The 24,811-nt window shown below is 44.5% G+C and overlaps 4 protein-coding genes and 4 non-coding genes across 13 annotated transcripts in view; 3 read left to right on the top strand and 5 right to left on the bottom strand.

The window, feature by feature from the left end:
• Positions 1-282: 282 nt before the first annotated feature.
• On the bottom strand, positions 283-4,479 carry RPL7A (ribosomal protein L7a). The gene is made up of 7 exons (XM_054220974.1): positions 4,329-4,479; positions 3,778-3,948; positions 3,193-3,342; positions 1,839-1,918; positions 1,378-1,508; positions 886-955; positions 283-387 (listed from the first exon to the last, which is right to left on the bottom strand). Exons 1-7 carry the CDS (start codon positions 4,477-4,479, stop codon positions 283-285), a joined length of 858 nt encoding a protein of 285 aa, XP_054076949.1.
• LOC128917732 (small nucleolar RNA SNORD36) lies at positions 1,585-1,657 on the bottom strand. Its single transcript, XR_008469337.1, has one exon. It is a non-coding gene; the product is annotated as a small nucleolar RNA SNORD36 (small nucleolar RNA).
• Positions 2,082-2,158, bottom strand: LOC128917739 (small nucleolar RNA SNORD36). Its single transcript, XR_008469344.1, has one exon. It is a non-coding gene; the product is annotated as a small nucleolar RNA SNORD36 (small nucleolar RNA).
• Positions 2,491-2,556, bottom strand: LOC128917741 (small nucleolar RNA SNORD24). Its single transcript, XR_008469346.1, has one exon. It is a non-coding gene; the product is annotated as a small nucleolar RNA SNORD24 (small nucleolar RNA).
• On the bottom strand, positions 3,412-3,484 carry LOC128917740 (small nucleolar RNA SNORD24). Its single transcript, XR_008469345.1, has one exon. It is a non-coding gene; the product is annotated as a small nucleolar RNA SNORD24 (small nucleolar RNA).
• Positions 4,480-4,591: 112 nt separating the features above from the next.
• Positions 4,592-11,463, top strand: MED22 (mediator complex subunit 22). 3 transcript variants are annotated; one of them, XM_054220156.1, is made up of 4 exons: positions 4,592-4,749; positions 5,319-5,399; positions 5,744-5,952; positions 10,206-11,463. In XM_054220156.1, the coding sequence occupies exons 1-4, from the start codon at positions 4,627-4,629 to the stop codon at positions 10,480-10,482; spliced, it is 690 nt and encodes a 229-aa protein (XP_054076131.1). In that variant the 5' UTR covers positions 4,592-4,626; the 3' UTR covers positions 10,483-11,463. The 3 variants fall into 3 exon arrangements, with proteins under 3 accessions (XP_054076131.1, XP_054076133.1, XP_054076132.1); XM_054220158.1 differs by having other exon boundaries at positions 10,111-10,447; XM_054220157.1 differs by having other exon boundaries at positions 10,105-10,447.
• A 377-nt stretch (positions 11,464-11,840) lies between these two features.
• On the top strand, positions 11,841-14,955 carry SURF6 (surfeit 6). Its single transcript, XM_054220153.1, has 4 exons — positions 11,841-12,000; positions 12,659-12,874; positions 13,519-13,610; positions 14,082-14,955. The coding sequence occupies exons 1-4, from the start codon at positions 11,907-11,909 to the stop codon at positions 14,751-14,753; spliced, it is 1,074 nt and encodes a 357-aa protein (XP_054076128.1). The 5' UTR covers positions 11,841-11,906; the 3' UTR covers positions 14,754-14,955.
• Positions 14,956-15,637: 682 nt separating this feature from the next.
• Positions 15,638-24,811, top strand: part of CCDC180 (coiled-coil domain containing 180) — a 28,976-nt gene continuing 19,802 nt past the window's right edge. For 2 of the 4 annotated variants that reach the window (XM_054220488.1, XM_054220486.1), the window contains exons 1-14: positions 15,638-15,970; positions 16,545-16,729; positions 17,561-17,643; positions 18,138-18,289; positions 18,386-18,514; positions 18,704-18,814; positions 19,777-19,872; positions 20,129-20,292; positions 20,529-20,648; positions 21,323-21,402; positions 22,085-22,173; positions 22,698-22,814; positions 23,469-23,642; positions 24,179-24,294. In XM_054220488.1, coding sequence (XP_054076463.1) covers positions 15,902-15,970; positions 16,545-16,729; positions 17,561-17,643; positions 18,138-18,289; positions 18,386-18,514; positions 18,704-18,814; positions 19,777-19,872; positions 20,129-20,292; positions 20,529-20,648; positions 21,323-21,402; positions 22,085-22,173; positions 22,698-22,814; positions 23,469-23,642; positions 24,179-24,294 — 1,685 coding nt within the window. In that variant the 5' untranslated portion in view covers positions 15,638-15,901. The remainder of the gene's footprint in view (positions 15,971-16,544; positions 16,730-17,560; positions 17,644-18,137; positions 18,290-18,385; positions 18,515-18,703; positions 18,815-19,776; positions 19,873-20,128; positions 20,293-20,528; positions 20,649-21,322; positions 21,403-22,084; positions 22,174-22,697; positions 22,815-23,468; positions 23,643-24,178; positions 24,295-24,811) is intronic. The other 2 variants (XM_054220487.1, XM_054220489.1) reach the window with 2 other exon arrangements.

Genomic DNA, 24,811 nt, shown 5'->3' with positions numbered 1-24,811 from the left:
CTAGGCTTAAAGGCAGAGCTAGCCCAGCCAACTTTATGATCACACAGCACATGCTGCTGAGCTGCTCTGATGGGCTGTGTGTTCAAAGGAGAGGAATTACTACACAGGACTAATTAAGGGCAGTCATTCCAAGTAACAACCTGCATGCAATCATTTGCTGGAAAGCCATGCTAATCTGCTAACCACTGCCTGGAACACTCCCATTAACAGAGACCACTGAAACTTAATCTGGGGGTTTATTCTTTTTATGTACAGAAAACACGGTAGCAATCCAGTACATCTTTAGCCCAGCTTAGTAGCCAGTTCTTTAGCCTTTGCTTTTTCAAGCTTAGCGATGCGAGCCACCGATTTTGGACCCAAGACGTTACCACCCCAGTGACGGCGGATCTGCAAAGAAGTAACAACAGGTTAGATGCCTCATACAATCTCTTAATACATCATTCATACAACTTGCTTCATGACACTCCTTTCTGCACAAGGGAAAGAGCTCCCTCAATGTGGAAGTCCTACATATTTCATGCAGTGAACTACGTTTCGGGGCAGCAGAGAGATACAGGAGTTTAAAATCTTTCCGCATGAATAGTGCTGGATTCAGACGCGACACATGGGGTAAACAGTTGAGCCTCGCAGAAGGTGTTGCCCTCTCTACAATCTTAGCCCTGCGATAGCTCTGTTTACTCGTAACTTGTGACAGCATTCACATTTTACCCCATCCTCAGTTAAATAATCTGTATAAACTGTAAGCAAATCTACGTACAACACAACCAACTCGCTTAAAGGTGATGTCATGATGTCACTATGTCTGAAATGGCATTTCATTGGCAAGCTTTCAGGGACGTTTACAGTACAAACTAAAGACAAGGCTAGCAGCAGAGAGAATCTTACCTCATCATATCTGTCATTGTAGTTGGTTTTGACAGCCTCCACCAGCTTTGCAAGGGCTCCCTTATCCTCCCTGTTGGTGACAGTTTTAATTCCTTTAGAGCCTCAATTTAACTTTTTCCATAAACCTTTTGCCTCAGGATTTAAGAGCTCATAGTGGCAATGTGATTTTTCTGGTTAAGCATATTGCAAAGGGTTAATCATTCCAACCACCAGTGCTTTAGGAACTTGCACTGCCATTGCTCAGATCAAGGTTAATAGTTTCATCTACGTATTTTAGAGTAACTATGCTTTTTGGTAAACCAAAGTAATCTGTATTTTCAGGACCAATAGAGCTCTTCATACAAAAGAACATCTATATAGAGACAGTATTTTAGTTTTACTACTTCAAACTAGAGACCCCCAAGTTTGCTCTCCGTCTGCCCTACAGTCTGTGCCGACAGGCAGTTTGCGTTCTCCGCTACAGCGAATCCAGTCAGCACACAGAACACTTACGGGTTAACCTGGGTGAAAGCGACACAGGTACAAGTTTTCCTGTGGACCAGTCGCCCCAGTCTGGCTTTGCCCTTGATGACGCAGTATGGCACTCCCATCTTGCGGCACAGAGCTGGCAAGAAGACCACCAGCTGAAAAGAAAGGGAGCATGCCGTGTAACTGAGGGAGAACATCTTTTTATTCTTTGAATCAGTCTGGGCTGTGGCAATTGCTCAGTGTTAAAAAGCTCGTTTTGCTCTTCACTGTTGATTCAGGTGAAGAAATTCATACATCATTGCAAGGGCCAAGCCTCACTGTAATGCCAGGACAACTACGAACATACATAGCTAAGTAAGTCTTTTTATGCATTCTCTTTTCATGCAATAAAATTGTCCTAAAATGCATTTTCACCCCACGCCCAGTTCTGACCTCAGCTTAGGTCACACAGGTAGCCTGTACCAGGTACCAGCAAGAACACTTACCTCAATGGGGTCTACATCATGGGCAATCACCACAAGCTGAGCTTTCTTGTTCTCTACCAGAGTTGTGACAGTGTTAATACCTAAAAAACAAGTAATAGAAAAGCTTTGATTCCGGTCAGTCTATTTCCAGAGCTTTCATATAAGCCTCATACAGCCAGCTCAGACTCCACAGCACAGCTTCGTTATGAAAACTTCTCACATCCGTTCAGTAACACAGAGAAGGTATTACATGGACAATTTGCTAAAGCTCAGGGTTAAAAAGCTCGTCTATTTTGCTCTTCACTTTGAGCTCAGGTGAAGAAATTCATACATCATTGCAATAGCTTGTCCAATCCTGTTCGGCTGGAGCAAAGCACCAACTCTTCTCATCAGTTTTCTCTCTAACAAAGCACCACACTCCCACATACGCCAGCAGACAAGTCCATGTACAAAACTACCTGCTCGGAGGACTGGCGGCCGCTTAGTTGGAGTATCTCCCTTTCCTGCAGCTTTCTGCTCAGCACGAGCCAGTAGCCTCTGCTTCTTCTCTTGCTTATTTTCTGGCCTATATTTGTGCGCCAGCTTCAGGAGCTGTGTAGCTGGAAGAGAACATCTACTAGTTAGTTAGTTGCATGGCCTGAACATCTAAACATTACTTTTTAAAATACTGAAGTGCATCAGCGATCTTGGTGGTTGTCATCAAGTGTAGTTAGATGGCAAAAAGTCAGCATCATTTGCACAGTGCAAGAGCAGAGCTAGTGGAGCACCTCCAGAGCCCACATTTACCTCTGCTGGCAATGAGAGCTCCTTCACTGTTTGGATGAGGAAATGCCTGCGGCCCCCCCCCACAGCAGTTATCCTTAAAGGTGATGCACCTTCTCCTTTAAAGCAAGCAACTTGTTTGGCAACATCTACAAGGGAATTATTCTACATAGGTTGAAAGTTTCTTGCACAGACACTGTCACCTGAAAAATACTATTTACTTGTTCACAGAAGACCCTGAAGTTTCTTCTTCCCCCATTTCAATGTCAGCCTGCAGGATGCTGGCTTTCCCCCCAAAGCCTGCACTCACACAGATTTCTCAAACTATCTGTTTACACAGCTAGAAAAACCCTTTGTGTTTTACAATGGAAACATACAGTCAAGATAACTCTGGGTTTGGTTCATTAAGTGGGAGCTCTGGCATTTTCTAAACCACTTTGCAAAGTACATAACAGCTATCAAGACATAAGTCAGCAAACTGAGACTATTAAAGCCTCCCTAAAATGCTTCCAAAGACACCTTCCCTTAAGTCTTTATTTTGGTTTCTTTCCTCTTTTGAGGCATATTCCATTAAGGACCCAAGTCCAGAGAATTTTGTGGGGCACATCCTTACCTGTCTGGCGGTCCAAAGCCTGCGTGAACTGGTTAATGGCAGGAGGCACCTTCAAGCGTTTGTAAAGAATGGACCTCTGGCGCTGCAGCCTGATGTAGCGTGGCCATTTCACAAAACGGGTGAGATCACGCTTCGGCTGGATATCCTGTCCTAAAAATACAGACTTTTAACTCAAAGCTGTTCCAAACCCACAGAGCAACAGCATGGAACAGGCACAGGTGCATCAGTGATCTTGGTGGTTGTATGTCAGCACTATCACTCAGATAGCAAATATTCTTTCACATCATCTGCACACTGTATAAAAATGGCACTAGAGAAATCCGAATTGATTTACCACACGCAAAACAGCAAGGTTAATCACAATAGAATTATATAAGGAATCTTCAGAATATGGGAAATTCAACAGATTGTCCATAGCCACCTTCATATACATAACAAACGACAGCACTTAACTCCAAGTCAACTGCCTCCATCACTCTCTCCACTCCACAACTTTATTAAAATACCCTTCTGTTTACAATTTAGATATCTGCCTATAAAACAAAAAAAAGTGTTGAGCGAGCAGCCCAATATCCAGTTACTCACCAATGCCAAAGTTCTTGGGCCTCTTCTCAAAGAGGGGGTTGACAACCTTCTTGGCCTCCTGCTTCTTGACTACAGCAGGGGCCGGTGCCACCTTCTTGCCCTTGGCCTTCTTTCCTTTCGGCTGCAAGTAAGAAACACACTCTTCCTTCTTTTGCCTCCAATACTCGTGTACTTAACAGAGATTTCAGTCCAGCTTGAAAACGCATCTCCCCAGCCTGGCAGCCTCCCAGCCTTGCCTCGCTTTTCCGCGGAAAGCAAATCCTTTGCTTTAACTTTATAAGGTTTATGAGCCTCCTAGAGAGCGAGGCCGTTTAAAACCGCACGTTCTCGCCTCGGCCCGGCAGCAATCGTCCAATGCGCGGCTGGCGCCCCGCAGCCCCGCGACACTCCCACCGCAGGTTACCGGCCACCGAGCCCGGCCCGGGATCCGCCATCCACGGGGAAAAACGCTGCGGCCTGCCCGAGCCGCCCCGCTCCCCGCACTGAAGAGCCGGGCGGCGCCGCGCAGCCGGGTAGGCCCAGACCCGACCTCCCCGGGACCAGCCCCGGACCTCGCAAACCGGGCACGAAACGCTCCTCCACCGCCCCCCCGGGGCCACCGAGCACCCGCGCGGCGCTCCCCGCCGGGCCGCGGCCCAGCGATGGAGGCGGATGGCGGCGGATGGGCCCGGCCCCCGCCCCGCGCCCGCCGCCACTCACCATCTTGGACTGAGGAAGAGAAAGACGGAGCGGCGCATGCTGGGAAATATCTACGCGGCGCGAGGTCTCGCGAGAGGACGGCGGCGTCGCGCGCGGCGGGGCGGGGCCCGGGGGGGCGGGTCGAGAGGGGCGGGAGGGCGACGGGGCGCCATGGCGCAGCAGCGGGTGCTGCCGCAGAGCAAGGAGACCCTGCTGCAGTCCTACAACAAGCGCCTCAAGGATGACATCAAGTCCATCATGGACAACTTCACCGAAATCATCAAGACGGCCAAGGTGGGCCTGGGCCTGGGCCTGGGCCGTAGCCGAGCCCCGAGGGGAGGGGGCCGCGCCCGCCGGAGCGGCCGGGCTCCTGAGGGGAGAGGGGCGGATTTTCCCTGGGGGTAGCTTTGAGGAGGGACGAGGGTTCCTGAGGGGAGAAGGGATGGCTGTGAGGGGGGAGCAAGGCCCCCGAGGGGAGAGGGGACAGCCCCGGGGGGAGGTCGAGCCCCTGAGGGGAGGGTGGGAGGCGGCAGGGGGACCTTTCTGCCGGTTCTGCTGAGGGCGGCCGTGAGGGAAGAGGGTTCCTTCCTTCCCCAGGGCAGGTGGCTGTCAGCTCTCAGCTGCTGCTGCCTTGGCCTCTCTGCCTCTGCGCTTCGGGCAGCCAAGCGGTGCTGCTGAACGCGGGAGAACCGCAGAAGCAAGCAGGGAGGGTAGCAAAGACGATCTGCGGGTGCCTGTAAAATGCAGAGGGCGCTCCGGGGATTCCAGGTGTGGATTGAACTGAAATGAGAAGCCTTATAGTGTAGTAATCACATACCATGATTTTAGTATGTAAAGGTGGATACGTATACTTTTTTCTTTAGATTGAGGATGAAACCCAAGTCTCTCGAGCAACCCAGGGTGAACAAGATAACTATGAGATGCATGTCAGAGCTGCAAACATTGTGAGTAGCACCCTGCTGTTCAAATTGGTGGCAGCACATCCTTCAGGTACCGTTGGGTTCATTATTGCATCTAGGGCAGCCTTTATAACACTCACTAGGGCTGCTGCTGGAAGAGTAATCTGATAATTGGAGTGGCTGTTGGGCGATTTCCTTCTCTAGGGGGAAAGCTGGGTAGCCTGGCTTGTCAGCTACAGGCTTCTGTCAGAATGCTCACCTAATGTGGGAGTTTCTACTTTATTCAAGGCTTGGGCTGAAGGAGCAGCTTGGGAGATCTTGTTTTAGAATTGGAGCAAAGCGCTGTTTTGATATACTATGTGTTATGTGATTTTTCTCTTTGCTGCAAGGTCCGAGCTGGTGAGTCCCTGATGAAACTTGTGTCTGACCTGAAGCAGTTCTTGATCCTCAATGATTTCCCCTCTGTGAATGAAGCTATCAACCAGCGCAACCAGCAGCTGAGAAGCTTGCAGGAGGAATGTGACAAGAAGTTGATTGCGCTACGGGATGAGATCTCCATTGACCTGTACGAGCTAGAAGAAGAATATTACTCTTCCAGGTACAAATAGGGCAGTGGACTTCTGCCTGATGACTCTAGCCCTTTTGGGGTAGTTAATCTAGACAAACAAGTAGTTCATAGAGTATAGGTCTTCAGAATGTTCCCAACAAAATTTCACTCCTGTTTTTAATTAGGTCAGAATCTTTTTCTGCAACTAAAGCACCTGCCTTTTCCTTGTAGATATCCTACAGGGTATAAGTGTCATGGTGAGGAGGTACTCACAGCATCCAGCTCTAGGTGCTTGCTTTAGTTGGGTAGATTTGACAGATAATTTGCTTAGGCTTCCTTTGTGATCATTGTAAAAGGAGGTGAATTTCCTTGTGGGTATAGGCTTCTGTCTGAGTATCCCTCTGGAGGAGCCCCTCTCTCTCTCCCTAGAGAGACTAGCTTGCTGAGCTGGGTCCTGATCTTAGATGAGATCACCATGTCTTCGTGGTGAGTTCTTCCACAAGTGACTTGGTTTCACCATGTGCCTTTTCCCTTGTAGTCGGCTGCCCCAGCTGCCTGGAGTCCTGTTGGGGTGAACATTTGAAATGAGCAAAAAAGACATGCTCCATTTCATTGAATTATGAAGTATTGTGACAGGATTTTCTAAGGAAGACCTAATAGTGATTTCTGGGATTTTTAATATTTTTAAAAGACTCTTAGAAAACAGGCTTTTGAGAATTCAGACACTTTATTTTTTTAATTTTATTTTCTGTCATGCACTCCAGCACTTATAGTTGATGATGCAGTAAATGAAAGCAGGAGAAAACAAATGAGAACCTGATTGGGGGTTGGAACTAGATGATCTTTAAGGTCCCTTCCAACCCAAACCATTCTATGATTATTTTGGCTGCACTATCCAAGCTAAGTGAAGTCAGTGCAATAATGCTATGACTTCTAAACAGAAACTTAACTTTACAAAATTTATTTAAAATTTCAGTGACCAGCTTTTCTATTTTTGCCTTTCCCTTCTTTCTAAAAATGCTGAATGTCTGTAATGCCAGCTAAGTCAACTAAAACCTTAAATGCTCAATATCTTTGGAAGTTAGGCCATTATTTATGGATAATATATGTATTTTAAGAGTAAAAAGATATTGATATTACGTAGTTTAGGAACTGCAATGACATTGGAAGAAAACTTGAGGTAAAAGTTTACAGTTGCTTTTCAAACTTTAAGAGGTTTTTGGGGGGTGGCAAGGGATCCTAGAAGTATCTCAGAATTGGAAAAGGGATGGTCGCAAACCCAAGCACCAGTCCAGGCCCTGAGAGGTCAAGGTGCATCCACTACCTAGGCTGCATACAGCGTGGCAGTGAGCTGTATCCAAAACGATGCTGTGTGCGATCACAGTGCCTCATGCGTGCCAGGTGTGTTCCCTCACACTGTCACTAGGCTGCCACCACTGTGGGTCAGTAGCTTTAACTTTTGTATTAAGGTGCTCTGACCGTGGTCTGTTCACCTGCCTGGCACCAGATGCCTTGTAAAGCAACCCTTTGTAACAGAACATCTAAGCACAAACGTAGGCATACACCAAAAGGATTTGCCTTCATGCTCTTTCTTATGAGTGGTCACAAGGTAGGAATCTTGGCAGCTCTACAGAGCTATGATCCCTCCGCTGAAACCTGTTATCATGTAGCACTTAGTCATTTGCTTTTAGCACTTATTGCCTTCCTGTGCTCTTTCCTGTCTTTTTCTACACCAAAGAAATTGTGTGTGTGTAAATATAGAAACAGTGATTTCGTCAGAATCCTTTTATAATTAGAGCACTAAAATATTTTTAACAAAACCTTATTGTCTCATCTGGGAAAAAGGGTTTTTGTTATGTCTTGAGCGATAATCATGTTTAAATGGCTGTAAATGCGATATCTGGTTTGCCCACAAATGGGCATTCTGTGCTTTCCTGGGAGCCCAGCTGGGGTTGCCTCTCTGCACCATCTGTTACTTTCTCATGGGGCTTGATCCCACAGGATTTCTAAAGAGGTGTGCAGTCCTGTGAGGCCAGGACATGGATTCCAAACGGCTCTCCCACGCTCCAGTTTCCCTGAAGCTCACTGGTTAGTTTGTTTTAGGTTGTCCCTCCAGGGAAGGCTGTAGAAAAGTGAACTCCCTGGCGCAGCATAGCTGCAGAGCTGAGAGCTGCTGCTGCGGAGCTTGTTTGGCTCCTGTGCACTGCTCCCGGCTGCTGTGAAAAGCCAGTGGCAGGGACTGTCTCCTGCCCAACGTTTGTCACTGCCGTTGTGTTAAAGGGGCTTAGACAGCCCCTTGCCCATAGTGAGTTAACTAATTGGATGTGCCTCAGGTGTAGGGTTGGCTTTCATTGCTAGGATTTTTATGGGTGTGTGGGGGTTTTGAAGAGACCTGAAAGCAGGTCCCTGAAACTAAAGCTGAGTAGATTGTTCTGAAGGAATCTTTGCTTTCAGTCCCTGTGTTCAGGTAGTTTTCTAGAGCTGTTTCTCTGCACATGGACTGCACTGTATGCCCTCAGGGCGATAGTGAAGGAACCTTCCGTCAAAGGACAGAGTAGCAGGCTGGCCAGTGCTTTTTGTGGGCTGTGTAGTAGCTGCTCATTCGCCCTGACTTTTGAGGAGTGGTACGTGAGAAGCAAAGCGTAAGGCTTTTGGGACTGTTCTAACTGGGGCAGCAAGAGAAGCAGTTATGCTTCTGACGCAGCTGAAATTTTCTTAGTAGCTCACCTGCCAAGATGTGGTGGATGCTGTGGCCAGGTTCTCCTTGGAAACCATGGCCTGAGGTCTAAGACTGACAGAAAAGGAGTCGTAGTTCTGGTTCAATCCTCAAGGTCTTTGCTAATTGAACCCAGCTTCACTGTGTGTTGGGGACTGTACGGAAGGGTGATGTTCCAAGGGATTTTACAAAGGCCCCAAATATAAAACCTGTATCCACTGCCTTCTTACTTCTACTGCAAAACCAGCTGGGTGATGTTGCCAGAAAAGAGCTCAAACATAGATGCTTGCAACTAGTGCTTTGTGCGCTTACTCCCCAAAGTGGTAACTCCAAGTCCAGCTTGCCTTCTCTCATCCTAAACCCCAAACTGCGTTTATGTTCCATTGCTCCCTCCTCTGAGATCACAGGAGCTGTCTTGAGTGTGGGGTTAGATCTCAACCTGTTTCATGTTTGTGCAATTTGAAGTGTCTCATATTTATACACTTAAAATATTTTCCAAAGCATCTATTCAAGTCCATACATTAAAAATGTAAATAAAGCTGCAACAACAAAATCACTTGACCCATTGGGTTTGTTTTTATCTGAATGCAAGCTGCTTTCTGCTTCAGCGCTCTTTGTCTTGGGTGTCTCTTGTGTGTGCAGCTCCTTCTTCTCTTTGGAATTTGTTTTGGTTTTGTTCCAGTTTCTTCCATAATTTTTCTTTTTAGTTTTGGCCCTTCCATGTTGTGTTTTCCTCAGAGAACAGGCGAGAATTAGACAGTTATTTAAAAACACTGCTTTCCCACTGGTTCATCCAGCTCTGTAGTCTACGGTGGTCAAATCCAGCAAGCTGCTTTTAGAAGAACTGTTAACTCAGCTTCTGCTGAAACCGTTAGGAGCCATCAGTACTTTGTAGTCAGGCTGGGGAGCTTCCAATAGAAGACTCAGACCTTCTGTGAAGCACTTTTTTGAAAGGGCAAAGGTGCAAATAGGTTTCTTCTTTATCATGACAGGGACAGGCCCTAAAACAATTGTGATAGCTTTTTTGCTGAACTGAAATTTAGAGCAGGATTTACATTTTTTTTCCTCACATAGGATGTGATCTAATTCCAAGTAAAATAATTATGGATGAGGTCCTTGCCTCACTCAGTATAACTCCCATCTTTGGGGTGCCAGGACTTCGGCCCAGATCTTTCCAGGGACTAGGAGCATCTGGATTAGAACTGAGCCTCTGTTTGAATTTGTAGCAACAGTTTTGACTCTGAAATTCCTGTGATCCTCACCAGGCCCTTGAGGTTCAAGACCAGTCCTTAAGGGGTGTCTTAGGGAAGGCCAGTGTCACAAGACGTGTGATGAATTTCTGAACACAGACCTTACATCCATGAACGTCTTTTTGCCATTTTCTTAATGCTTTGCTTCTGTCTTGCTCCCCCCACCCTTCCCCTAACTCCCCTCCTCTCTTATTGCACCCGCTGTCTCTCCTCACTGGGGTTCTTTGTTCTGGAAAGCTACAGTCTGTGTGACAGCAATGATCTTCCACTGTGTGAAGCCTACTGGAGACAAGACTTTGCCACGCTCTCCCCTGAAAGCCTCTCCATGCCTCTGACAGCTGCCACAGCAGAGCAGAGCGTTGCTACCTCCCAGAGCTCGACACCATCGCACCCTCACGTGAACGGGCACGGGGCAGGCCCCACGGAGCACTCCTGAAGAGGATCCTCTCCTGCCGAACCTCTTTCTCCCAGCGGCACTGCGCTGCTGGAAGTCTTCCACCTGCTGTACTGAGCAAGCGTCTCCCACTGTCAGGAGAAAGCACTGGAGCTGTATTTGTAGGTTTCTGCTCACTGGATGGCCACAGTGCTTTCTCCACGCCCGGGACGTTGCCATGAGTGTTACTCTCCCTTAAGAGAACGTGATAAGTAAATACAAAGTTGATCTAACAAGTTAGAGTTAGGTTTGCTTTTACATGATTGTTACATGTAGAGTTCATTAGAAATCCAGTTTGTTTCCATGTGTATCTCAGTAAGTACACGCTGGAGCGTTGGGAGTTGAATTCCTTTGGGATAAACTTGAGCCAAATGTGGGGGCAGTGAGGGTGTTGGGGTTTTTACCCTGCTTCCCAAGGTTATTGACATTCTGGCTGCTTTGAAGCTCTCTCAGGATGGCATCTGACAACCTCCGTTCTACTGAATTAGAGTAAGAATCTTGTAGTATTTGTTACACAGCAGTCTTCACTGTCAGAGTGCTTCACAAACTTGAACTTTTACTCGCAGTCATTTGGGAGGAGGCTCTTAGGAGACCCTTATGGATGAGTGGTATTTTCCTGTTTGAGGAGAAAAGGGCAAACTGAGGAATCGGACTGAGGTATTGGTGCCGCTTGCCGAAGGCTGCAGAGAGAAGCAGCGACACCTTTTAGTCTGGTTCCCTTTCCAGTGTTAACACAGCCTGTGCTAACGTGAAGCCAGCATTGATGTTGGCTAATAGTTTTGTCTAACAATCTCGAGGTGACTGGGGTGTACGGAGCAGTGAGGGACACTCAGTTACTCTCAGTTCCCTTCCCGAGAAATGTATTTGGTGCTTTGTCTGCAGCTGTTGGCAGCTTGGTGCGGCTCCGGCCCTTCTCCTGCGCAGTGGGTCTGTGTGGCGGCTCCAGGGGTTCTGCCTCGCCCCAACCCGAGCAGGGAACAGGGTCCGGGCAGCTTGCTGTCGGCATCGCGGGCAAGCCGAGCTCCCCCAGCCTCCTGCTGTAACGTCTCGCTTCTTCAGATGTGAATTTCGGTGTAATTTTTTGTTTTATTTTTCTTCCATTCCATTTATTTTTTTGTAATTAGGTGGTTTAATAAAACTAACTCGTTTGTATAATTTTTAAAGCGTGTGTTTTCAGCCGCGAGGTTTTGTGAAAATACGACAATATTGAGCGTGCGCTAGGCCGAGTGTCCCCCCACCGGTTTTAAAGACACCCCCGCTCCTTGGCTGCTGCCCTCCCGGTGCCCTGGACACCACCGTTACCGGTAGTTCAACCGGCCGTGTTTGGGGCCACGGGCCGGCAGGCGGAACCGGGGCGGGTCTCTCTCCTCCGGCCCCCTCATCGCCCGTAAGGGCTTCTGGCCTCCAGACCCGAGCTTCGCGGGGCGGGGGAACTACCGCAGGGCTGCCTGCCGGGGCATGGCGGCGGCGGATGGCGTCACTTCCTGCCCGGCGCGCTGAGGCCACTTCCTGTCGGCACTCCATGCCGTGAGGGGGGAACGGCGTGTCAGGTGCCGGGCCGGGGCTCCGCGGCCTGCCGGCGCTGAGGGAGCCGGGCCCGCCGAGGATGGCCAGCCTGGCCGCCCAGGACTCCTACCTGCAGGCCTTGGCGAGGAAGGTCGGCGTGCAGCACTCCCCGGAGTCGCGGAAGAGGAAATTTGGTAATGGAGATGCGGAGTTTCGGCTTCTGTCTCTCCCGGTGCGTGGGGGTGTGGGCTGGGGACAGGCCTACCGCGGGGTGCTTGGCCTGGAGCAATGCGATGTGCCGCTTTTTAAGAAAAAATAATTTATTCTGAAATGCGGGGCTTCTGAGCACTTCTGTACACGTGGTGATTGGATGTGGGAGAACTGTGGAATTTCTGAAGATTGAGATGTGGCGTTGCAATGCTGGAACTTAAGCCTTCAGTGGTAACTGAGTGTTATGAAGTGGGGATGTAGCGTTGTCCTGTTTTGTCATAGAATAGAATCACCTAGGTTGAAAGGGACCTTTAAGATCCTTGACTCCAACTATCAACCTAACACTGACAAAACCACCACTAAACCACATCCCTCAGTGCCACGTCTACCTGTGTCTTAAACTCCTCCAGGGATGGTGATTCAACCACTTCCCTGGGCAGCCTGTTCCAATGTTTAATAACCCTTTTGGCGAAGAAACTTTTCCTAATATCCAATCTAAACGTCCCCTGGTGCAACTTGAGGCCATTTCTTGTCCAATTGCTTGTTACTTGGGAGAAGGGACTGACCCCCCCACCTCACTACAACCTCCTTTCAGGGAGTTGTAGAGAGAGTTGTTTGTGTAATTTGTCTTTTGTCTTCTAGTGTCTAAACCAGGCCAGTCTGAAGATGCTGGTGGGCCACCCAAGAAAAAGAAGAGGAAGAAACCCAGGAAGCAAGCTGAGAAGATAAATGCTTCTTCAGTCAAACAGGTGGTCTCTAACACCAATAAACCTACTCCAGGACAGAAAGCAGCGCCTCAAGCCAGCAAATCATCTCCACAGGGTGTTGCACAGAGCAGCAATGAGAGTTTGGTTACAGGTAAGAATACCAGTGTTGCCGTGGTCTGGTTAAAGCTCCCTGAGCTGAGGTGGCTGCTCTTCACTTTCTTCACATGTGTATAGTCTGGAAAACCTTTAAGAAGTCCAACTGCATTGAAAATATCTTTGCTTATTCTGTGTGCCCTAAAAGCTTTTTCATATGTACGTACATTTGTAACGCCACCACTGGGTGGCTCTCTGGAAATAGCACTTAGCCTGAATCACAGACTTTATCACATCACTGAATCACATCACTTTATCTGGGTAACTTCTGGGAATTGTTGTGTGGATGCAATCTCTGTCATGCCAGGCTGGCTTTCCATTGTGAATCTGAAAAGCCTGAGCACAAAGAAGAGATGTCCTTGTCGTCGTTGTTTCCACAAGCTTGGTACTTGTCTTCAGGCTTGTTAGGCAGCCACAGGGCGTGCCAGGCTACTCTGGCTGGCAGTGTTGAATGATAATATGGATAGAAAAGGGGGAATTTTAAAGAAACCAATGAAATAGAAACTCTTGGTTTCTTTAGAATTGCTCTTCTTCTATTCACAGCATCTAAAGAGTTCTCAGAGCTTTTTCTGTAGCCGTAGAAAGTTCTGTTTACCTAGTGCTCTCTTTTCAGTGTCTTTATTTTCTTCTTCTTGTTTTCAGGGAACAAAAGTGAGCTGGGTTCCCCTTCTTTTTCTGCAATTAATCTCTTGCGTCAGAGACTACATGAGAAGATTAAAAAAGCATCTGGACAAGTACGAGAACTCCTAATGCTTACCGTGTGTGTTTATGCAATATAAATTCTCCCTAGCCTCCCAGGGGATGTGAGGACACGACTATGATCTGACAAGGCTCAGGGTCTGAGCTAATTCCACCTCCTAAGGAAGTGTCTGTAGGTATTGCTGGGAACCTGTGTATGTTCGGTGGTCTGGAAAAATGTGTGAGAAGAGGTAGGGCTTGGCCTGGAGGAGAGCGTGGCTCTGGGGGGGCGTAGGAAAGAGAATAGCACTAAGAGCCTGGAAGAGAACATAGGTGCGGGGTGTTGAGAGAGAGGAAAGGGTTTGAAATGCCTTTGCTGTGTTTAGTATCTCTAAAAACTGAGCCTGTGGCTTCTTAAGTAGTGTGTTTCCTAGGAGAAGTTTCAAATCAGGAACTTGAGGACATCCCACTTTTAATTCTGCTTTATCCCTTTAAGGCTCCTGACTCATGTCGCTCCTCCTTTTTAGGATGATGCCAAAGAATTGTCGCCTGCAGTCCTAGAGAAGAGGCAGCGAAGGAAGTACGAGAGAGAGAGAAAGAAGCGCCGAAGGAAGGAGTTGAAGATGAAGGTGAAAATGGAGAAGAAAGAAACTGAGGAGGTACCAGTAGAGCCAGAAAGCAAAAAGGAGCAGAGCACAGCTGAGGTTGTCTTTAATAGGGTTGAAGTCCATGAAGAGAATGAGTTAAACAAGATCCAGAAGAAGAAAGAGAAGAGGAAAGCGGTGAAAGGCAATATCACTCCCCTGACGGGCAAAAACTACAAGCAGCTGCTGAGCAGGCTGGAGACCAGGAAGAATAAGCTGGAGGAGCTCAAGGATAAGGACCAGAAGAAAGCCGAGGAGCTGGAGAACAAGATGAAATGGACAAATGTTCTCTATAAGGCAGAAGGTGTGAAGATTCGTGATGATGAGGAGCATCTGAAAGAAGCTCTGAAGCGTAAGGAGAAGCGTAAAGCTCAACGCCAAAGGCAGTGGGAGAAGCGTACAGAAAGAGTGGTGGAAAAGATGCAACAGCGTCAGGAAAAGCGTCGCAAGAACATTCAGAAGAAGAAGAAGGACAGGATAGAGAAGAAGAAAGCCAGGGCCCGGAAGAAAGGCCGGGTTCTGCCAGAGGACTTGAAAAAAGCTGGTTTAAAGTGAGAGCAACACAGCTGGTCCCTGCGGGTTCTGCCTGGGGGGGATCCGTGGGGAGCTGTGGGAGCATCTGGGCTAGTGCTGCCGGGGCGGAGGCAGCACCTGAGGAAACCCACCTGCGGGGCAGTAACTGCTGCGGCCTCCCAACTTATAACAACAAAAAGCCTGCTGTATGTTTGTTAATTAAATTTCCCATCCCAAAGAAAAACCTTCTGGTTGATTTATTGTAATAATTATTATTTTATAGAATCACAGAATGGTTTGGGTGGGAAGGGACCTTAAAGAGCATCGAGTTGCAACCCCCTGCCCTGGGCAGGGACACCTCCCACCAGCCCAGGTTGCTCCAAGCCCCGTCCAACCTGGCCTTGAACCCCTCCAGGGATGGGGCAGCCACAGCTTCTCTGGGCAACCTGGGCCAGGGCTCACCACCCTCACCGTGAAAATCTTCCCGATATCTCACCTAAATCTCCCCTCTTCCAGTGTAAAACCCTTCCCCCTCATCCCATGGCTCCCCTCCCTGCTCCAGAGTCCCTCCCCAGCTTTCCTGGAGCCCCTTTAGGGACTGGCAGGGGCTGGAAGGTCTCCCCGGAGCCTTCTCTTCTCCAGGCTGAACCCCCCCAGCTCTCCCAGCCTGTCCCACAGCAGAGGGGCTCCAGCCCTCCCAGCATCTCCGGGGCCTCCCCTGGCCCCGCTCCAACAGCTCCGTGTCCCTCTGCTGTTGGTGCCCCGGGGCTGGAGGCAGCGCTGCAGGGGGCGCTCCCCAGAGGGGCGGAATCCCCGCCGCTGCGCTGCAAAGGCTGCAGCCGGGGAGGGGGGGGCGTGGCGCACCTAGGCCCCGCCCCCCCGCGCTGCCATGGCGACGTCACACCCCCTTGTCGGTTGCTGCGCGGCGGGCGCGCGGCTGAGGTGAGCGCGGCCCGGGCCCACCTCGGCTGCCCTGAGGGGACGCGGGGGCGCCGGTAAATCGTCACGTACCTATTTTTTTAAATTACCCGAACGCTTCGCCTGCGGTAGCGTTAGCGGAGAGTGGGAGCCACGCGGTAGGCGCGCAGTTTCACCCTCCGGGAGGAGAACTTTGCCGAACTGAAACGTTTCGTCTCCCCTTGGCCCCCGGCTCGTAAACTGCAGTTCTGCTGGGACCGGGCCTGGGCGGCATGCGGCGGGCGGGGGCTGTGCGCCTCCTTCCCAGAGGGAAAGTCTACAACCAGATCTCTGAGGATGAGGTAAAAGAAAAAAAAAAACAAAAAAACAACGGGTAAAAGCCAAATGAGTTAATTTTGTTGGTCAGCTGTTTGCTGGTTGTTAAAGTGGTGACCTGAAACCAGAGGTCAGTTGCAACCTTTCTGGTTTTTGTTTGTTTTACTAGAAAATAATTGTGTGATCTTCAGCATATGCTTTCCAATACATCTGTGGGTGTTCCCGTGTCTTCATTGTGTATCGGGATATATTAACTGAAAGCAGAATGATTATAATTACAACCCAGTAGTAGAAAATAACTTAGGCGTAATAAGCCAGATTCAGGCATTTCTCCCTCTGCTGTTGACTTTCCTTGTAACCATAAGCAAGGCACAAAGTCCTGTTCTCTTCAATTTTCCTTTCTGAGGAAAGGGATTTTTTTTTTCTCACTTTGAAAACAGCCTTGGATGAAAATTGTTATGCACTTGCCAAGCAGTGTTCATTATTTTATCTTTCTCTTCTGCCGCCTTTCCCCAGCGGTTTCTCTCAATTATTTTGTTATTATTCTCTGTTCAGTATGTTGGAAACAATTCTAACCATTTTGATTACGGTTCTTTGAAGGTTCGCTTAGTGCGCTCTTTGGATGAAGTAAGGAGCAAGACTAGGTTTTCTACAAAGAGTGAAAGGCTCGCTTTGGTTAGGGATTCAGAAATTTCTACTGATGCCGGGCTACTACCATGTTACCAGCAGAAGCGGGTTGAAAGAACTCCCTACAGTGACTCCACAGAAAAGCCACCACTGTACAGGTAGGGAACAGAAGCATAAAACCTCAATTATATGTTCATGACTATAGCTATGAAGTTGTAAGATTTGAACTGGGAGCTAGACACTCCTGAATTCTTGGTCAGAGCACTGATTTGTAATAGACCGTCTCCTTGCCAGATGTAAATTGAGCATAATGAGGTGCGGCCTGTTAAAGTGCAGATTAACAAGCCAATATTTGCAATGGCATGCATATTGTATGGATTTTCTTTTTATGTCTTTTTTTATTCAACGCAATCTAGATATAAGCCCATTCCGATACATGTTTTTGACCTATATTTTAAACTATGTTAATGGTTTACATGGTGATGCAGTAACGATTATGTAATGAGCAAGAAAAGAAATTAGTGTGTCCATCCTTTTCACTCTAACACTTCTGCTGGATGACAACACCATTATTCTCGCTTCTCCCAAGTAGAAACACAGTGCCCAGCAGATGGGAAGAGCAGCGGGCAGATAGAGGTGAACTCCGCATTTCTTGCTAGTTCTGATTTAACACTTCATAGAGTTTTATACCTTTTAGAGATAATATGTGTGTCTTTGTAGTTTACATGTATTTAATCTAGCATTTATTTCTTTTGTGCCATCATAACAGATTTGAGGTTGTGATCAACCCAGGCTAGATAATTACTCAGTTCAATTCGTTTCAGAAGTAGCAACATTGATTCTTTGAATCATATTCTTTGAAGTTAGAATGATCCTTATGTTCACTTAAATGTTACGTTTTGTTAATTAAATTGAATAGCATATCCATTGCAAGTCTCTCCTCTTTCATATTTAGTACAAATCAAAGCTTTATTCTCTTTGGGTTTCAGAGAAGCCACAACATTTCAAAAGGCTTGGAAAAGTGTAGATGTAAATGCAGCTGAGGAAGTCAGAGCCCTACCTGATTTTGTTGGTAAAAATTATTTCCTTTAATGTCCAATATTTTAATTTGCATTCTTAGGAGCCACCATTCTTATAATGGTTTTAGCTGAACGAGGTATGAGATCAAGCGCAGAAGTGACCTGACACATTTTTGATGATTTGTAGGTAATTTTGAAGTTGAAGAGTCTACACATAGAAAAAATGGTTGTAAAATTGGCAATCAATCACAGTTCGTGTTTAGATGGTAAATTCCAGTTACGATGTAAGCAGATCTCATTCTTGGAAGTTGCAATTTTTTGCATCATACTTGAACTTAATTCATAGCTTCCAAGCTTTTATCCTTCTGAAAATCACAAATTATTAAAATCAAAGGAAATTTTAAAATATGCTTTACTATTTTTAACCTACATTTGCATAGGTTTCCTTTCCCCAGGAAAGCTGTCGTGCACTGTAATAACCGCACAAACTGCAGGGGTCAGAGTGTGGATTTAGTGATTCATTGTGCATGCGTTATGTATTCTGCAGCAACAGTTCCAAGCTACATCATCCTCATTTCTTTTGTGGCAGTTCCTGAGGAAACAAGCAGTAATATCTTGGAATGCCTGTCAGAACACCGGCGAGGCCGTCACGATGAAGCACTAACCACAATGTATCGTGAGCTTGCCTGCATTGCCAGGGTAAGACTGGATTTTGTAATCCAGGTAGCCTAGAGTGCTATATTAAGGTCAGGGCCTAATACTCAAAAGATCAGACTGACCTCTGTACCTTTTTAGGAGCTGGAGCCCTTTGTTTTGGAGCCTGGAAAATTCCTTCTGACAAAACTGATGGAATCTGATAGAAAAATTGAACTTCTATTTAAAAAGATTGAGTTCGATGCTACCCTGGAAGGTTTCTCGATTGAAGTAAGGCAGCTCATGCCATTGTCTCATCTTCAGTTATTTGTACCTGGCCTGCATAACATAGCTTCTGATGTCTTGCTGTAGTTTTAAGATATAAATGCTTATTTGGTTTTGGGGTGGGGTTTTTTTGTTTGTTTGTGGGTCTTTTTGACATTACTTTTCAGTGAGATTGAGAGTAAATCCTTCTTGCAGGATTTGAAAGAACTGTGGAACGTCATCCATCAGGAATCCTTGACCAGAAGGAACTGGATTAGGGAAATGGATGAATCCTTAAAAAAGGTTGAATGGAGTCGAGCTGATAAAGTGAGCTGCAGTTTTAATAGGTGTTAATTAAGCATAAGATTATTATTTGCTCGTAATGCTGGATGCAGAGCAAAGAGAGGCTAGTTTCCACAGGAGTCAAAGAGGTCTGCCAGGATTTCTGTTGTGTAGGTGATTACTGTCTTTTCCAGTTACAAGGTGTTTGTTTCTTCCATAATTACCTATAATAAAGACACAAAGAATATGTGATCTGCTTTTATTCTCCTGCAGGGTTATTTAGGTCAAACTGTCAACAGATCTAGTGTTATTTGTTGGGACATACCTATTCTGCAGCTGAGAACGTGCACAGATGTGCCTTAGCTAATTTTAGTTTGGCTAGGCTGCGTATCCATAGCAGAGATGCTGCAGTTATGTAGGGTTCAGCCTGACCTGTAAAAGTCATTGGACATCACAGTAAATGTTTGGGTGAATAAATGGATAGTCCGTAAGAAAGTCCTTGCTGCTTTGTCCTTGTAGGCAAACAAAAGCTGAAGCTGTCTGTTATACCTGTGTCAGTTTGTCCTCTCTTTGTAACGTCCAACAGCATCACCAGTAACTTCTCCCTTTGATTAGTTATGAAAATACCAGAGATGAACACACTTGCTTAAATTTTGTGTCTGCTTAAAACAACCACTGGTGGATTCACTGCAGATATCTGAAAGGAAATTGTTTTGATTTTTAAATTCAGATTGCAGCCTGAGGAGCCCTCTATTATCATTAAAGAGAAATCAGTCGAGTAGTAACCAAACGGAATATTTTAGTTACTATTTTTATGAATGATTAAAAATTCAGTATTTAAGACATTTAAGATAGGTATTTTAAAATTAATTTCTCAATCTGTCTATCAGCCAGTTGAATTTATTGTAATGGAAAAAAATTGTCTTCTTCATATCGTTGCTTAACTTGGGAAACTGCCGTTTGAGTTATACAGATTTATTTTTTTTCTGTATTCTTTTATTGCACAGATAACAGATGTACTGAGGAAGTATACTGTGAAACTGGAGGGAATTTCCTTCTTCTTGTCAGCTGACGTTTACAGGCTCATGAATGATGAGGCCATGGTAAATCTTTTACTTTGAGAGTCTGTTTTACCTGTGAGAAGATAGCAATCTGAATATTCCCAGAATGTCTTTTTTTCCAAATGTAATTCATTATTTCTACCTATCAATCACTGCAATATAGGAGAGTTTTCTGTTTTGCAGAGTGTTATTTATCACTTGTATTCCTTTTCTCTTGTTTTACATAGAACAGACAATTATTTTTTTTGCATGTTATATGCTGCTTTTATTCCTGGTTTTATTTTTTTTTAATATGCAGCTGATTAACAGAGCACTGTTGGCTAATCAGAGGGCAATTGCCAAGCTGTTCTTTAATCTAATGAAATCAGAGATGAAGAGGGAATTATCACATCGATTGAGATGGCAAGATAGAGTCAAGGACTGGAAGCTCATACATAAGAACTCTTTAGTTCATGCTTTCAGGTCAGAAATTTTACAATTATAATTTGGAGTATGAATAACACAAAGTGACTAGTGTTCACTTGTGTTTTCTATAAGCAGTAATATTTCATAATTTTTCTGTTATGAAACCAAAAATGCTAAAAGAACTTAGCATTCATTTTTTACCTGGTATGTATAAAATGTAGTTTGTATTTGTATTTCAAATATGAAATTTTCCCAAACATATATTTACTTCAGTGTATTCTTCCATCCTACAGAGAATTTATGGCAAATGAAGAAATACAGAATCCCCCAACTGTGAAAACAGAAATGGAAAATATGATAACAGAACAGATTTTACTTAGTGAAAGGAGACTGGAGTTTCTGCAGCACGTTGGGTATGACAAAAGAGAGAACAAGAACAAAGGAAAACAGAATTCTTTCTAGAGTTAAGAGGGACTTGACTACAAAATACACTTTGCTCCCTTTCAGTGTGCGATTGTACAATGTAGCAATAAGGTAGGGCCTAAACTTCTTTTAATGGAAAAGATGCATTCTTGGTTTTCAACGCCCCATTACACTAAACAGGGCGTGATCAAGGGCTAGAAATGCAGGAACAGAACAGTGAATCATACTAACATTTGAAACATGGTAGGAAGGGGCAGACAAGGATGGGTAGGTAAGTAAAAATTAGTGATATGGTCAAGGGATCATTTCTGTGTGGGAGTTTAATTTGTATAATAAATTAAGAAAGGAGTCTTGTTAGAAATCTAACACTGCTATGTTTGAATGTCCATCCTGACAACAAGACGATGGTTTGTGTGCAATGCATTACGATATTTACAGTTTTTCTTTTACCATCTATGTATCAACAAGATAAATTACAGCTAGTTCCTTGTCAGTAAACAGCGGCCTTGAAAAACAGCAGTCATCTTGTTTTCTTTTCATTGCCGACATGACTGTAAATAAAATAAAGCACAGTAGTATGGTTACTTTGATTCATAATTTTATCCTTTAAGAAGTGACTGCATTATATTTGAAGATATCTGACTCTTGTTTCCTATTTTGGTAGTGATTTGTTGCCTCCAACACACACGAAAGCTGACATAAATGAATGGTACAGATCTTTGGTGAATTTAAACAAAAGTATAGGTAAGATGGGAAATCAGAAAAACAATCTGGAATTCAAGCAATTCTTTCTTCCTTTTTTTTTCCGTGCAGTAATGAGCCAGGGGGTTGCTTTGAAAGTGTATGTTTGCTGTATTCTGTGTTCCATGTGTTTCCATGTACATTCTAAGTCGCTTTGAGCACCGATACAATCAAAATAAGCTGTCTATTGCATCACCTCCCTTTTGCCAGCGCAAGCATTTTTGCATGGTGAGATAAGTCAGGAGGTGACTTGGTTAGAATTCATCTGGGGAAAATAGAAGGTTAACTTTAAATCAGATCATTTCTCAATCATACAAAAATACTCCTTTTTATCTCTTGGAGAATGAGAGGGGAAGTATTTCAGATGCTTCCTTTCTCTGAGTCCTGTAGTGTGCCTTCCCCCTGTGTGTCTATCTTCTGTTTCTCCAGAGCACATCCTCTCTTAATGTTAGCAGCCTGTATAGTATCAAGGAAGTTGCTAGCAATTGTAAATAAGTCACTACTTGTAAGCATAATGATAAAAGGATTTGCATTAAAACATCTTATTTTATTGGTTGGTAGTGTGAAGACACTACCGGGAGGTATCATCTGTGCTGAGACTCATGCATGTGCTGAGACAGAGGTCCTCTGTCGTGTTTCCATTTCACACTGTGCTTACAACGGCCTGTTCTTCCATATCCTTCAGATACCCACAATGTGCAGTGCATGATGAAAATACACACCCGGTATGAGAGGGGCCTGGAAAAATGTTTGGCAGAAATGCAGTTATGCAAGGTTAGTATCACAGCTTTGCGAAATCTTGGAAGGATTGTCGGTAACTGTATAGAATGTGTTGTCACAGTAATATGGGTTTGAGGATCCACCAAACATTGAGATAAGGAATGAAATTACTTTTTAACCTTTGTCTTATTCTGTTAGAAAACTTATTGTCCATTTTGCTTCATAGTAGGGTGTGGTATTTGTACCTGAAATGTGTAAAAGCAGTAAAAAATACCAGTAATGAAAGGAGTACTGTCCCACATTTAGGTAGACAACTCGGGGTCAGAACCCTCAGCCTTTGTGATGAATCTGTCTTATTTTGGGAAAGAAATTTCACCTCCCTGCTTCAGTTTCTTCCTTTGTGTCCAAATAGAATTGTATTGCTTACTCACAGAATGTGAGATCTAGGAGGCTGAATTTTTCTCTATCCGTTCACAAGAAAAGAAGAAACCCTAAGTTTAGCTATACTCTCTAAAAGCCACACAGCGATTTATGTTATGTTATGTTCCTGTCAATAACTTCGCATTCTTCTCATTTAGAATAACCTGTTGAACTTTTGCACAAAAAAAGAGGCTGAAGAAATTGTGAGTTCTGAGTTACTTCAGTTGACTGAGAAACTAAAAAGTCAGTTTGAAGAAGAACTGGAGCATATGGATGTACGTTTATTACATCTGGTTGTATTACTCATGGGAGTAGTGTGTTCTTCCTGCATACTCCCTGAGATGCCATATGCATCTTAGGCTATTGGTGTCATGTTAGAAAGAGGTCCATAGTGTGACTGGACAAATTCCCCACAAATGAAAGAAGTTTGGTGTGATTCAAGGAGTAATTGTTTGGAGTAACAAGGAGTAACAGTTCCTAATTGTTTGGTTTATATTTATAATAAGTTGTCTGGGATGAATTAGGTATAGCTCATCCTGTCTGGAGGCAGAGGGATAGATTTAAATGATCTCCCAAATTTCTTTCAATCCTGTCTTTTATGATTCCATACATGAAAATGACTGGTCAGTTGTTCCTAAAACAATAGATCGCCATAATTCAGGGCAGATGCAGAACGTAGTAATTCTGTGCTTCACAGTACCAGAAGAATAAATGAAAGTTTTTATATCTCAGCTTCTAGAATAAAAATCCGCATTCTTATCCAGCTTACTTGGACAATTTTTTCCTCTCTAAATATAAGAGAGTGTGTTGAATACTGATATTGTACTTCCAGACAGCCTTTTATCATGTCATATGTCCCCTTACGCGTTCATTTCACCTTCCAGCAAACGGTTTAATAATAACTGTTTCACTTATATGTATTTCTTTAGAGAGACTTTGAGGAGCTGGCTAAACACAATGAGCAGAATTGTGAAGACTTGGGCAGCTATTTTCTGGAGGTGATGGGTCTCTGGGATGTCCATCAACTCAAACTGTCCCAGCAGGAAGGTGAACTTCAGAAGAAATTAGATGAATGCAGATGGAAACAGCATAATTTAATACAGGTATAAACATAAAATTTAGGATGTGGTATGATGTAAAGAAAGGGCCTCTTAATGGAGAGAACCCTCTGGAATTCGAAATAACCTGGTATAAAATTTAAATGTATTCTTTGGCATTCATACTGGAATTTCTACAGGGTAGTTTCATCCTGTCAGGTGCATTTTTTGCGAACTGCTTGATTGACACTTAATGAGCATTCATATCTTATTCTTGATATGGCAATGGTGATAAAGATTATATTTTCTGTATTAAGTGTCTGCAAGTTTTTATTACTCATAAGATACCGTGCAGGTATAGAATCTTGTTTGTATGTCAAGTTCTCATATTATGGATCTATCATGCAACTTGGGGTGTCAATGTCAAAGATGTTGTTAATTATCTATGAAAGATCTTCATAATAGACAAGTTTTGGTAAGGTAGCTTCCTTTCTTGATGTAGAATATATGTACATAGTTAAATCATTTGTTTTCTAAATAGTTATGAAGCATTTTATTAATTACTAAATCATTTTTACTGGTTTCTCTTTATATGGCCTTAGGTGATGGAAGACAATCTGGCTAAAATTTTGGATGAAATGAGAACAGCGAGCTCTGAAGAAAAGCTGAATAAATATTTGGAGAATGCACTTTGTTCTTTAGATGACATTAGAGCTAGGTATGAGATTTGTACTGCAAAATTAGCAAGTAAAGCATATTTGAATGTTGCTTGTACTACTTAGGTCTTGTTTATGCTGTAGTGTAAAGGTGTGGAAAAACACTGCTTGATACTTTATGTAAGAAAGTAAAATAAAATTTCCATATTGAGCATATATATATATATAAAAAAATACACACATTTTAGAAGTAGAACTAAGGAAGACCAAGGAATACTGGTATCATTTTAAAAAGATACCAGATAAGTATTATTATGTAGTATAACATGTCACCCATGCCAATAGTATAATTATTTTCAGAAGGAAAAAGTAGTAGTTCAGATTCTTGAATCTCAGGAATCAGAAAGCACACCACCTGTGCTCGCAGATTTGATCCCTTTCAAAGTTGCAAGGACTAGAAGTTACTAATAACTTTGAGATAGCCAAAGATTATATTTTGGTAATCTTTCTATTGCGTTTCCCACGATCAAGCATTTGCATCTTTAAAAATGACATCAAAATTGGCACATACCACTCTCA

Source organism: Rissa tridactyla, chromosome 14 (assembly GCF_028500815.1).
Source record: "Rissa tridactyla isolate bRisTri1 chromosome 14, bRisTri1.patW.cur.20221130, whole genome shotgun sequence".
NCBI classification, from domain to species: Eukaryota; Metazoa; Chordata; class Aves; order Charadriiformes; family Laridae; genus Rissa; species Rissa tridactyla.
Note: the sequence above shows the minus strand (reverse complement) of the source record. Positions and strands in the feature narration are given on the sequence as shown.

Excerpts from the sequence above, each read along its gene's own strand:
- MED22 (XM_054220156.1), top strand. The coding sequence starts at position 4,627 with ATGGCGCAGCAGCGGGTGCTGCCGCAGAGCAAGGAGACCCTGCTGCAG. Across the intron at positions 5,400-5,743 it reads ATGTCAGAGCTGCAAACATT|GTCCGAGCTGGTGAGTCCCT; the intron begins GTGAGTAGCACC and ends CTTTGCTGCAAG. Across the intron at positions 5,953-10,205 it reads GAAGAATATTACTCTTCCAG|CTGCCACAGCAGAGCAGAGC; the intron begins GTACAAATAGGG and ends TGCCTCTGACAG.
- RPL7A (XM_054220974.1), bottom strand. The coding sequence starts at position 4,479 with ATGGTGAGTGGCGGCGGGCGCGGGGCGGGGGCCGGGCCCATCCGCCGC. Across the intron at positions 3,343-3,777 it reads GCCCAAGAACTTTGGCATTG|GACAGGATATCCAGCCGAAG; the intron begins GTGAGTAACTGG and ends CTGTATTTTTAG. Across the intron at positions 388-885 it reads ACAATGACAGATATGATGAG|ATCCGCCGTCACTGGGGTGG; the intron begins GTAAGATTCTCT and ends ACTTCTTTGCAG.
- SURF6 (XM_054220153.1), top strand. The coding sequence starts at position 11,907 with ATGGCCAGCCTGGCCGCCCAGGACTCCTACCTGCAGGCCTTGGCGAGG. Across the intron at positions 12,001-12,658 it reads GTCGCGGAAGAGGAAATTTG|TGTCTAAACCAGGCCAGTCT; the intron begins GTAATGGAGATG and ends TTTGTCTTCTAG. Across the intron at positions 13,611-14,081 it reads TTAAAAAAGCATCTGGACAA|GATGATGCCAAAGAATTGTC; the intron begins GTACGAGAACTC and ends CCTCCTTTTTAG.